We start from the raw sequence: 13182 nt of genomic DNA, 5'->3' as shown, positions 1-13182 counted from the left end.
TGGGTTTAATTGAGCTGGATTCAGTGTAGCTTCAGTGTAGACTGATGAGTGTGATGTAATAACCGCTGATTCGTGGTGTTCCTCCAGGAGACATTGTGGACAGGCATGGTCATGTCCTGGCTAACAGCGCTCGCAGGCTGGAGGTGGTCAGGAACTGCATTACCTACATATTTGACAACAAGATGCTGGAGGCCAAGAAGGTGAGAGACAAGGCCACAACCGCATCTCCATGCTCGGCCATTTTAGAATGATAAAAGTTGTTTGAAACTGTTAACAATTTATAGCTGATTCATAGTAGAGGTCGACCGATTAATTGGAATGGCCGATTAATTGGGGCCGATTTCAAGTTTTCATAACAATCAGTAAACCTCCAATAATCGGTATCGGTGATGAAAAATCATAATCGGTCGACCTCTAATTCATAGCTAGTTTAGAGGTTTGACCTACATGGTAGTCTAGTGACTTTTCATCTTTTGAAAACATAACATTTTTTATAAAAGCAAAATGAAGTTCCTGCACATGACACCTAACCATAAATATCTTCCTAAAGTTGCCATCTCCTAATATTGTTGTCCTGTGTCTGCTGCCCCCCCCCCCCCCCAGCTGATGCCAGCAGTACTGCGAGCGCTGAAGGGCCGGGCGGCCAGGGTGTGTCTGACCCAGGAGCTCAACCAGCACGTCCTGCAGAACCGAGCTGTGCTGGACGACCAGCAGTTTGACTACATCGTCCGCATGATGAACTGCACCTTACAGGTACATGCCGACGCCACAAAAAATTCTCTCTCCTCTTCTAAACAAAGTTCTATTGTAGACCGCAGCTCACAGTCGGGTTCAGTACATAGAACGGCTGTATTGAAGGAGTTCTGAAAGCAATAACTTTAACTCCTTGGGACTTTTTCAAAATTTTTACACTGCGATGGAGACCTTTATATTTTCATAAGATCACACACTGAATAATGGAGCCTAATCGGTGGCGTTTGCATGACTGACATTGTATGGCGATGTTGACCTCTATTCTCCTACTCAGGACTGCTCCCACATGGATGAACACGGTATTGCAGCCATCCTCCTTCCCCTGGTCACGGCCTTCTGCAGAGTAAGTCACAAAAACAAGCAATCCTTATTCAACACAAAAGAAACATCATTGTCCTTTATCATAGCTTTAAAGTGGTCTGTTTCTAAAGCTTCTGTGTGGCCTTGTGTGTTTGTGTCTGGCAGAAACTAGGAGCGGGCATCACCCAGTTTGCCTACAGCTGTGTGCAGGAGCACATGGTGTGGACTAACATGCAGTTCTGGGAGGCCATGTTCTACAGTGATGTCCAGAACCACATCAGAGCCCTGTATCTGGAGGCAGACGGGGGGGAGCTGTCCACCTCTGTAAGAACAGACCCTAAAATTACACAAGCAGGAGCTAATGCTCCTGTATATTAGCATCAAACACAGCAATAAAAACATAACCGAGGCCTTTTCCTTGATAATAGTACTTAGTCCTTGGAGTACATCCTTACATTGACCCCATCTGATCTTCCCCCTTCCACCCCCCCAGTCTCACGGTCAGCAGGAGTCTGGTCCAGCAGCGGGAGGTCAGGAGCTGCTGGGTGCTCTGGAGCTGGCGTCAGAGCAGAGCAGGCTGTGGCCCACACTCAGCAAGGAGCAGCAGAGTGAGCGCGTGCAGAAAGAGGAGAGCACGGTGTTCAGCCAGGCCATCCACTACGCCAACCGCATGTCCTACCTGCTGCTGCCCCTGGACACCAGCAAGAACCGCCTGCTCAACAGGTCCGGGATAGGGGATGTGGAGAGTGTTAGCAACAGCTACGTCACCAACAGGTACACCAACAGGTGGGGGACGCACACACACACAAACACACACTCGACAACAGACAGACAAACACACCCAACAGCTTCATCACTAATAGACATGTTAAAAACAGCTTGTCAAACGGTGGGCAGCTTTGTAACATCTTACAGTGGAACCAGCAACAAACTTATGCCAAGCGATACGACTTTAACTTTGAAGTTCAAGCTCATAATGGTCGTTCCTAAGATGCCTTTGTTGTTTTTATTTAGCATTGCTGGCAGCATGGCGGAGAGCTACGACACAGAGAGCGGCTTTGAGGACGCTGAGAGCTCTGACGTGGCCAACTCTGTGGTGCGATTTATCAACCGCTTCGTAGACAAAGTGTGTAACGAGAGTGGGGTGACCAACGAGCACCTCAAGGCACTACACACCATGATACCAGGTAGGAATCTCCATTTTGTGTTTTTGGTGCTCATGTTGTGAACTTTCCTTGATAGATCAGGGTTGTATTTATTAGGCACTAAATGGAAGAAAACGGACTGATGGGGAGGGATTCCCTGAACTTGTCCAATAAGAAACACTTGTTTTAGTTTTCCTTTGCAAAGCGTTTTGCTACTGTGTTAGGGGAGAGTTTTAATCAGTTTCTCTCTCTCCCTCCTGTGTTGTTCCACAGACATCGTTCAGATGCACATCGAGACGCTGGATGCAGTCCACAGGGAGAGTAAGCGACTGCCACCGATCCAAAAGGTAACCAATTCCTTATTTTACATTACGCTGGAAAAAAGCCACGCAGATCCCCGCCCCAGGCCAGCCCCGCTCAACCCCCTCTCCACCAATCCCTGCTCAGTGACACAGTGCCACGCCCACGGCAGGTACGTCTGTCCCAGCGACAGCACCATGTGTGACTCACACTACTACGCCTGAGCCGTGCATGCTGGGTTGATGTAGTTCCCCCCTCAGAAGCCGGGGTCTCGTTCATTTGGAACTAAAATGGGAGAAAATGTTTTGAAAACGAGGTACTACCTAACTTTGTCCAATACGAACAAGAATGTGGATTTCCTGTTTCAGTACATTTTCTCCCGTTGGTGCCTACTGAATCTGGACCTGGAAGACGACTACAGTCCGAGCAGTGCATGCTGGGGGTTGTAGTTCTCCGTGACCTGGTTGACTACCGCCACTGACTCTTGTGCCTTCAGACAGAAGGGTGCAGTTTGCTCTGGTTGTTCTGTGGAGTTTTCTGCCAGCAGTTGGAGAGGGATAGTAGCTTGGCACGGCATCATCGGCATCTTAATGGCATCTAAGCATTGCCCTAGCATATGCATCAACCAAGAGCTCAGGGATGCCCTGTATCAGATATCAGTCCAATTGGATCTCACCTTTTGTGCGTTTTCTGTGTTTATCCCATCTTATAATTTGACCTGATCCCACCTCCCAGAATGCGCTATTTTTTTTCTCCCTGCATGAGCATTCATGTCATATGAATTCCAGTTAAATCCTCTCCCAATGAGCTGGACCCAGGGCATTAGGAGTTGCACAACAGATTATGAAATGGGTTACAAATGAGTGCCTTAACAAATGTTATATTATGAGTTGAGCTGCTCTGTTTGGTGTAGTTGCCCCAGCATAGGCCTCTCCAGCATCGCTGAGCACAGGAAATGATGTCATGCTCTGAGCCAGATGTTCTATTGGTCTTTAACAGAAACTGGACCTGCATCCAAGAATGCTGTGAGATGATTTTGTGAGAAAATATACAAATGGTTGTAAACACGTTACCTCTTTTGAAGGGGAAAACCCTAAACTACTCAAAATTGCAGTTTATATTATACTAGTCTTAAGAGATTTGAATAGTTTCATATCCAAATTGTTGAGCATCAGGAATGTCTTTGCCAAGATCCCACCAGCCAATTGAGATTTAGGCAAACCGTTATGTAACATTAACAAAAATAACAAATTGCAATCAAATGTCTCCATTTTGATATATCCGTTTTCAACTGTCTGTCGTGTGATACATTTGTGCTTCAGCATGCGATCTGGATTGACGTGTGCCATTTGTTGTGGTGAATTTGGTTTGAAATATAGAACCACCAATGTAAGGATGGCTTATATATTTGAGTTCTGTTACCTACCTTGTCCCTCTACTCAATCTGCTTACTCTTCTCCTTCCATCAATTATCAACTCTTCTCGTTTCTTTACCCCACATCTACCTCTTCCTTATCTTCCTCTGCCCTCCCTCTCTCTTCTTGTTCACAATCTCTTCCTCCTTTCATTTTCTATCCTTCACTCCTCCCTTTCTCTGTGCTGCAGCCCAAGCTTCTGAGGCCCATTCTTCTGGCGGGAGAGGAGCTGGTGATGGACGGCATGCGGGTGCACCTGATCTCAGACGGCCGGGAGGAGGCCACGGGGGCCTTGGGGGGTCCAGCCCTCCTCCCTGCCGAGGGGGCCATCTTCCTCACCACCTACCGCCTCATCTTCAAGGGCACGCCCAACGACCCGCTGGGTAAGAGGGTGTTGAAAACACAAACATGCACGCGCGTTAATACACACACACACTTTCTCTCTAACCCTGAGTGTTGTTGTGCAGTGGGTGAGCAGGTGGTGACTCGGTCGTTCCCGATCGCCTCCCTGACTAAGGAGAAGAGGATCTCTGTCAGTCTGTCCATGGATCAGTTCATACAGGAGGGTCTGCAGCTACGCTCCTGCACTTTCCAGGTACACCTCTACCCTCCGTCCTGCCACCCTCGTATCCATCACCCTACTGCCTAAACACCAGGCCCCTAGGCCTTCATAGCTTCTCCTCCCTCCACACACTCTAATTTTTCATTGTAACGCTCTCCATTTAAAATTTGACAGAACACTCATTAATTTGTGTTTTTCTGACACTCCTCCTGTAGCTGATGAAGATAGCGTTTGATGAGGAGGTGGCGTCGGACCTGGCCGAGGTGTTCCGGAAGCACATGCACAAGCTCCGCTACCCACAGCACGTCCAGGGAACCTTCGCCTTCACCGTGGGCCAGAGTGGCAAGACGTTGGTCGAACACAAGACCAAGGACAAGAACCAGTCAATAAAGTAAGACCAGACCGATATAACACACACTCACGTCAACCACAAGAACCAAAACAACACTAAAAGGAAACAGGAAGAGCATACACACGCCAAACGCATTTCAACACACATCCGCGTTGTATAAAACGTCAGTACCGCTCCAGTTTTATTGTCAGTTAGCAGAGTAATGAGAAAGTGTAAATCTGTAAGACGTTTCACACCTCTCACATCCTCCACATCAAGTACAGAACATCCATTTAAAAAGTGCTTACTCACTAAAGGATGTGGGTCACGGATGACACCCCAGCACTGTAATGTGAGCTGAATATACGGCCTGCCCCAAGCAGCAGCCTCTGGAGATATAGTAGTCCACATTATTGCCCTACATTTCATAGCCGTCCTGACAGTTTAAAGAATATATCTGACGGTCTCTGATTTAAAGTCAGTGTTTGGTGTGATGTATTAATAAAAACAGGATTTATAGACTTTTTGCTTGCGAGTTTAAGTGCTTCGGTGAATGTGAACCCTTGTTCTTGTGTAACCACCAATGGGCCATATAGCATGCAGACTGTCTAGTTCTGCTCGCTGCACACTGACGTATTTCAGGCAGGGTCAGTAGAGAGGAATGCAACTTCACATCCTACACTCTATTCTGTCCACTGTCACTGCCAGTAGACCCCCAGAGTTCCCTTTTGCTTTATCATCCCCCACTCTCTCCACTTCTCCCTCTCTCTCTCTCTGTCGCTCTCTCACTCTGTCTGTGTGTATTCCCCTCCCCCCCTCATCACTCCTTCCTTTTTTCTCTCTCATGTGGGGTATGAAAAGAGCATGAGCTCTCTGAGCGCTGGCTTCTATCTGTTGAATAATGCAGCAGTGGAAACAGTGACGGCTCCTCCGTGTTTGTCCCTGGTGTTTCCATCTCCTCCCCGAGGCGTCACGCCACTAAAAGACTCCATTCATTCACTGATATTAACCTCACGACAATGCGGGCCCAACCCCCCTGCAGCAGTGAGCAAGCTCAACTAGCAGTCTTTTAATGCATTCATTAGCTTTAATTATGCATACAGACTACCGCCGAGTCTGCATTAGGGATGTGCCTTGGATTTAATTGACCGGTTATTTAAACTTCTAAGTACCACTCAGAGCTTTTGTACCTTTAAATTTATAACCAGGGTTGTATTCACTTGACATGAAATGGAAGCAAACGGGCCAAAACAGGGAGGTACAATCGAAACTTGTTCAATAAGAAACACTTGTTTTCATTTTCCGTTGCAAAGTGTTTTGCTATGGTGTGCCCAAATGAATATGACCCAGGAAGTAGACGTCATTAAGTTTTGCTTTAATTGAAGTTAACTATGTTGTGAACCCCTTTCTCTTCCCCCTCTCCTTCTCCTCTCACTTCCTCACCCCTCCACCCTTCCTAAGAACACTTTCCAAAAACCTGGTGAAGAGTGCCAAGAGGACGATCGGTCGACAGTATGTGACCCGGAAGAAGTACTCACCTCCCACCTGGGAGAACAGGAGCAGCCTGCAGTCAGAGCTGGACGAGGATGAGATCTCCGGTAGGACATGTTGTTGACAACTCAAGCAGCAACGTCAAGGTTTAGGGCGGCATTTTGACCTAAGATCCACGTACTCCCGTTGACATAAATACATGTCTTCTGTAAAAGTCTTGAGTTGCTGTTGAATGGTCTCTACAGTGTTTGATCTGAGGTAGTAGGCCAGTGTATGCTGTCTCTGACTGTCTGTGTGTCTGCTACAGTCTCAGAGGAGTTGGACCAGGGCTCCCTCACCCTGTCTTCCACCATCCGCTCCTCGGACAGACAGACCATGAGCAACGTGGTGGAGCGTGCCTGTTGCCGTGACTACCAGCGGCTAGGACTGGGCACGCTCAGTAACAGCCTGACGCGCTCCAAGAACGAGCCCTTCCGCATCTCCACCGTCAACCGCATGTACACCGTCTGCAGGAGGTAAGTTCACGGTCCAACCGCAGATAGAATATGTTTTTACGACGGGTTCACGGTCAAATATCATGTGGGACTCCCTAAAAACACGCCACTTCGACACTCTTCGTTTTTAGCGGATATCAATCGCATGTTCTGTCCTACTATCCAGGTCTGTACCCAAACAATTTGAACTTCTACTTTTAAAAATCCACCTCTCTAAAAACAAGTCTCTCACCGTTGCCGCCTGCTATAGACCACCCTCTGCCCCCAGCTGTGCTCTGGACACCATATGTGAACTGATTGCCCCCCATCTATCTTCAGAGCTCGTGCTGCTAGGCGACCTAAACTGGAACATGCTTAACACCCCAGACATCCTACAATCTAAACTTGATGCCCTCAATCTCACACAAACTATCAATGAACCTACCAGGTACCCCCCCAAAGCCTTAAACACGGGCACCCTCATAGATATCATCCTAACCAACTTCCCCTCTAAATACACCTCTGCTGTCTTCAACCAAGATCTCAGCGATCACTGCCTCATTGCCTGCATCCGTAATGGGTCAGCGGTCAAACGACCTCCACTCATCACTGTAAAACGCTGGCCTTTCTAATCGACCTGGCCGGGGTGTCCTGGAAGGATATTGATCTCATCCCGTCAGTAGAGGATGCCTGGATATTTTTTTTTTAAATGCCTTCCTAACAATCTTAAATAAACATGCCCCATTCAAGAAAATTAGAACCAGGAACAGATATAGCCCTTGGTTCTCCCCAGACCTGACTGCCCTTAACCAACACAAAAACATCATATGGCGTTCTGCATTAGCATCGAACAGCCCCCGTGATATGCAGCTGTTCAGGGAAGCTAGAAACCGTTATACACAGGCAGTTAGAAAAGCCAAGGCTAGCTTTTTCAAGCAGAAATTTGCTTCCTGCAACACTAACTCTAAAAAGTTCTGGGACACTGTAAAGTCCATGGAGAATAAGAACACCTCCTCCCAGCTGCCCACTGCACTGAAGATAGGAAACACTGTCACCACTGATAAATCCACCATAATTGAGAATTTCAATAAGCATTTTTCTACGGCTGGCCATGCTTTCCACCTGGCAACTCCTACCCCGGTCAACAGCACTGCACCCCCAACAGCAACTCGCCCAAGCCTTCCCCATTTCTCCTTCTCCCAAATCCATTCAGCTGAAGTTCTGAAAGAGCTGAAAAATCTGGACCCCTACAAATCAGCCGGGCTAGACAATCTGGACCCTTTCTTTCTAAAATTATCTGCCGAAATTGTTGCCACCCCTATTACTAGCCTGTTCAACCTCTCTTTCGTGTCATCTGAGATTCCCAAAGATTGGAAAGCAGCTGCGGTCATCCCCCTCTTCAAAGGGGGGACACTCTTGACCCAAACTGCTACAGACCTATATCTATCCTACCATGCCTTTCTAAGGTCTTCGAAAGCCAAGTCAACAAACAGATTACCGACCATTTCGAATCTCACCATACCTTCTCTGCTATGCAATCTGGTTTCAGAGCTGGTCATGGGTGCACCTCAGCCACGCTCAAGGTCCTAAACGATATCTTAACCGCCATCGATAAGAAACATTACTGTGCAGCCGTATTCATTGATCTGGCCAAGGCTTTCGACTCTGTCAACCACCACATCCTCATCGGCAGACTCGACAGCCTTGGTTTCTCAAATGATTGCCTCGCCTGGTTCACCAACTACTTCTCTGATAGAGTTCAGTGTGTCAAATCGGAGGGTCTGCTGTCCGGACCTCTGGCAGTCTCTATGGGGGTGCCACAGGGTTCAATTCTTGGACCGACTCTCTTCTCTGTATACATCAATGAGGTCGCTCTTGCTGCTGGTGAGTCTCTGATCCACCTCTACGCAGACGACACCATTCTGTATACTTCCGGCCCTTCTTTGGACACTGTGTTAACAACCCTCCAGGCAAGCTTCAATGCCATACAAGTCTCCTTCCGTGGCCTCCAATTGCTCTTAAATACAAGTAAAACTAAATGCATGCTCTTCAACCGATCGCTACCTGCACCTACCCGCCTGTCCAACATCACTACTCTGGACGGCTCTGACTTAGAATACGTGGACAACTACAAATACTTAGGTGTCTGGTTAGACTGTAAACTCTCCTTCCAGACCCATATCAAACATCTCCAATCCAAAGTTAAATCTAGAATTGGCTTCCTATTTCGCAACAAAGCATCCTTCACTCATGCTGCCAAACATACCCTTGTAAAATTGACCATCCTACCAATCCTCGACTTTGGCGATGTCATTTACAAAATAGCCTCCAATACCCTACTCAACAAATTGGATGCAGTCTATCACAGTGCAATCCGTTTTGTCACCAAAGCCCCATATACTACCCACCATTGCGACCTGTACGCTCTCGTTGGCTGGCACTCGCTTCATACTCGTCGCCAAACCCACTGGCTCCATGTCATCTACAAGACCCTGCTAGGTAAAGTCCCCCCTTATCTCAGCTCGCTGGTCACCATAGCATCTCCCACCTGTAGCACACGCTCCAGCAGGTATATCTCTCTAGTCACCCCAAAACCAATTCTTTCTTTGGCCGCCTCTCCTTCCAGTTCTCTGCTGCCAATGACTGGAACGAACTACAAAAATCTCTTAAATTGGAAACACTTATCTCCCTCACTAGCTTTAAGCACCAACTGTCAGAGCATCTTACAGATTACTGCACCTGTACATAGCCCACCTATAATTTAGCCCAAACAACTACCTCTTTCCCAACTGTATTTAATTAATTTATTTATTTTGCTCCTTTGCACCCCATTATTTTTATTTCTACTTTGCACATTCTTCCATTGCAAAACTACCATTCCAGTGTTCTACTTGTTCTCAACTTGCTTACCTGGTTAAATAAAGGTGAAATAAAATTTTAAAAAAATGTGGTAGGTTTATGGTCAAACCATACATGGACCATGTTTCAAGTAACTTCCTGAGTTTAGTCTCAAAGCACTGCATTCAGGTTGAATGCCGTCTTGATTCAAGTACACGTTTGATCTTAACATTTATATAAATAAACATTCAGTCATGTTACTTTGATGTTACTTGATATGCAGAGTGGGCCAATGAGCAAACTATATTTTAACACATGACATTATCTTGTGGTCATGACATTCTGTAGTGACATGAACAGAATGTCATCTCAACCCTAACTCCCTCTGCTCTCTCTCTCTCTCTGTGTGTTACCAGTTACCCCGGCCTGTTGATCGTGCCCCAGAGCATTCCAGACTCCACCATCCAGCGCATCTCCCGCTGTTACAGACAGAACCGTTTCCCTGTGGTGTGCTGGAGGAACTCTCGTACCAAGGCTGTGCTGCTGCGCTCTGCAGGCCTCCATGCTAAGGGAGTGGTGGGCTTCTTCAAGTCCCCCAATGCCCCCAGCGCCGGTACGACACAAACTAAAAGTTAGTTAGATGGTGTCTTTAAGGGAATGACTGGGGATGTTGGGCTTTGTTTAGGAATAATAAAACACGCCAAACCACTCCAAAGCCAGCTATATCAGTAGCAATGTTATGTGAAAGTATAAGAATGTGATCCAGAAAGTCTCAACTCATCAGAAACAATGAGCAAATAAACCAACACTTTAGATGCATAGAAATGCACAATGCACAGCTCATGCCCCTTACAGCTTGAGCATCATTTTTTAGTCTTCAGCATTTTATACCCAGCATGCAAATCTGCAAAAACCAGTGGTGATTGACAGTTGGGATCCTTCCCCAGGCCCCTCCCAGGCCGACTCGACCAGCCTGGAGCAGGAGAAGTACATGCAGGCGATCATCAGCTCCATGCCCTCCTACTGTGAGCCCAGTGGCAGGAACACACTCGGCGGCTTCACCTCCACTCACATGAGCACCTCAGGTAGGACACACACACACACACACCAGGGTTTCTGTTAGCCCGCTAAAATCTGGCTTTTGGCCCAATTTTTTAAAATGAAAATCCAATAGAATTGACACCGGCCAATTGTCCCCCAAGAAATAAAATAATCCCATTTCAAAATAACGCTTTTTAGCCTATTCATTGTTGGAAATACCAGTTGATGGAAATACATTTGAACGGTCATGCTTATCGGTCTTTTGTTTAATTTGCATAATTTAGTGGAATTAAATTGGCTTGTGTGTATTTTCGTTAGTTGATATGATTCTTATTTATCACACACACTTTTGGGGGGGGAAATCTGTAAAATAGTGCCAGTTGCTGCTGGTGTGAAATGTGCTTTTATAAGCCCAATCATTGCACAGCAATTCTAAATGCGATCGCATGTTAAAAAAAAGCTACTATATTTTTCAACTGGTAATTGAAGCACCATTCAAGTGCTTAGGCAACAGTAGGCATGATTCAGCACTTTAGAATGTGAGCTGGAGAGGGAATACATTTTGAAAACATGTATACTTAATTGTGTGAAACCTTAACGTTTTACTTCATATTATGTGGCACGTCTTACCTTGCTTCAATGTAGCTGAGCCAAAATCTGTTTCTATAAACGTGGAGGCATTTATTTTCTAAAGACTTCCATATGCCAATGAAACAAGTAGCCAAATGTTCTCTTTTTTTCCCTTTTTTTCCCAAACTGTTTTTCATTGTCCAGTAGCCAAAAACACAATCCTAATAATTTTTTTTCATACACTCTCTCATAAGCCAGAGTTTGTGACTCTTAGCTTGTGTCTATCTCCAGACTCGTCAGATAAGCTGAGGCAGCCTAAGATCGGAGCTCTGATGAAACAGGTGATGGGAGGCAAGGAGGACGTACCTGGAACCTTCAGCCGCGGAGGTGAGATTGTGGTTTTACTGTGTGGGTGTATGTGGTTGCGTTACTTGCATCAATTAGTTCGTAGAAACTTCCTTTGCAAGGAATGCCTTATATTTCTAGGTTTGGTTTGGGTTTGTATTGTGGCTCGCCCTACAATTACCTGCCAAGGAACATTCACTGGAACTAACCCAAAAGAGGAATGGTGGTTGTTACCTTAATAATAACCAATCTCCATAGTGTATCCATATTTGGGCCTGTGTGTATGTATAGCTGTGTGAAACCTTCTCCCCCTATGGTCTATGGTGTTGGTTAATGGGCATTATCTCTGTGTCATTTGACCTCAGCTCTGGGTCAAAGGGCGAGAGTCATCTCCCTTTCTCAGCCCAGAGTTTCAGGCAAGGCCAGAAACCCCCCTGGAGGTACAGTATGCACCGACCCAATCTAACCAATCAGGACTCTTAACAGTTACGTCAGTCTGTCTGCGTTGGCTGGCGTCCCCGCCCGTCGGTCCCTCTTTCCCTGTGATGTCCTAGTGTGTGTCTCTCGCTCTCAGGACTAACTTTTTGTTGTCCAATCTCTTTGTTAGAGAGATTCTCTTCTTCTTTTTAGGCATCTGTTTGCATGCTTTTCTAGTGGGCTGTCGACTCTACACACACTGCTGCAGATCGTCCTGTTTGTCCATGTTTCTGTTCTGTGTTTGATTACTACTTTGTGCTGTGAGTGGTCTGATGACTCATGTTTTCCCAGCGCTGTTTGGTTTGGAGCATCATTTTTACATATAGCCTATTTAGCAACATAGATCAATCTTATTATAGTTGTTCAATTATTCATACCTTGGTACTTTTTTTTCAGCATGGCTTTCAGTTAGTCTAGTGGTATAGAGTACAATGAATGTATCTGCCACTGCATAAATGTGGCTTGTGTGTGTTAGTAATGCCAAACTTGGAGAGTGCACACTGTATGTGTGTGTGATAACCCCCTCTAAAACCTCTCCCTGTGTGTGTGTGATAACCCCCTCTAAAACCTCTCCCTGTGTGTGTGTGATAACCCTCTCTAAAACCGCTCCCTGTGTGTGTGTTAACCCCCTCTAAAACCTCTCGCTTGTATGTGTGTGCTCTAGGGAAGTGGGGCAGTATCCGGGGTAGTGGGCGTCTGAGTGCCTACAACCCAGAAGTGGGGAACAGGCTGTCCAGTAAGGAGTCTCCCCAGCCCAACGGGGGCCCCAGCGAGGCCCTGTTTCTCAGACAGCAGAGGGCCTACCTCTACATCATCGGAGACAAGACACAGCTCAAAGTAACTGCCAATACACAATACTACACTAGACTGTCTACTTATTTAATATTGATTGACTCAATATCCCAGAAGTCTTTGGAGGTCTTAGTGTCATTGAACCTTCAATCAATCAATCAAATGTATTTATAATGTCCTTCTTATATCTCAAAGTGCTGTATAGAAACCCAGCCTAAAACCCCAAACAGCAAGCAATGCAGGTGTAGAAGCACGGTGGCTAGGAAGAAACCTAGAGAGGAACCAGGCTATGAGGGGTGGCCAGTCCTCTTCTGGCTGTGCCGGGTGGAGATTATAACAGAACATGGCC

At 46.4% G+C, this 13182-nt stretch overlaps 1 protein-coding gene across 11 annotated transcripts in view; it reads left to right on the top strand.

The window, feature by feature from the left end:
• The window catches only part of LOC115133064 (myotubularin-related protein 5-like), an 81160-nt gene that overhangs the window by 58351 nt on the left and 9627 nt on the right, over window positions 1-13182 (top strand). For 6 of the 11 annotated variants that reach the window (XM_029665912.2, XM_029665911.2, XM_029665910.2 and 3 more), the window contains 17 exons: window positions 88-200; window positions 604-753; window positions 1028-1096; window positions 1219-1377; window positions 1547-1839; window positions 2068-2240; window positions 2472-2545; window positions 4104-4296; window positions 4381-4508; window positions 4691-4866; window positions 6268-6404; window positions 6605-6812; window positions 10025-10239; window positions 10556-10693; window positions 11511-11606; window positions 11930-12004; window positions 12706-12878. In XM_029665912.2, coding sequence (XP_029521772.2) covers window positions 88-200; window positions 604-753; window positions 1028-1096; window positions 1219-1377; window positions 1547-1839; window positions 2068-2240; window positions 2472-2545; window positions 4104-4296; window positions 4381-4508; window positions 4691-4866; window positions 6268-6404; window positions 6605-6812; window positions 10025-10239; window positions 10556-10693; window positions 11511-11606; window positions 11930-12004; window positions 12706-12878 — 2570 coding nt within the window. The remainder of the gene's footprint in view (window positions 1-87; window positions 201-603; window positions 754-1027; window positions 1097-1218; window positions 1378-1546; window positions 1840-2067; window positions 2241-2471; window positions 2546-4103; window positions 4297-4380; window positions 4509-4690; window positions 4867-6267; window positions 6405-6604; window positions 6813-10024; window positions 10240-10555; window positions 10694-11510; window positions 11607-11929; window positions 12005-12705; window positions 12879-13182) is intronic. The other 5 variants (XM_065021612.1, XM_029665908.2, XM_029665904.2 and 2 more) reach the window with 4 other exon arrangements.

Source organism: Oncorhynchus nerka, linkage group LG8 (assembly GCF_034236695.1).
Source record: "Oncorhynchus nerka isolate Pitt River linkage group LG8, Oner_Uvic_2.0, whole genome shotgun sequence".
In the NCBI taxonomy this organism is placed as follows: Eukaryota; Metazoa; Chordata; class Actinopteri; order Salmoniformes; family Salmonidae; genus Oncorhynchus; species Oncorhynchus nerka.
Note: the sequence above shows the minus strand (reverse complement) of the source record. Positions and strands in the feature narration are given on the sequence as shown.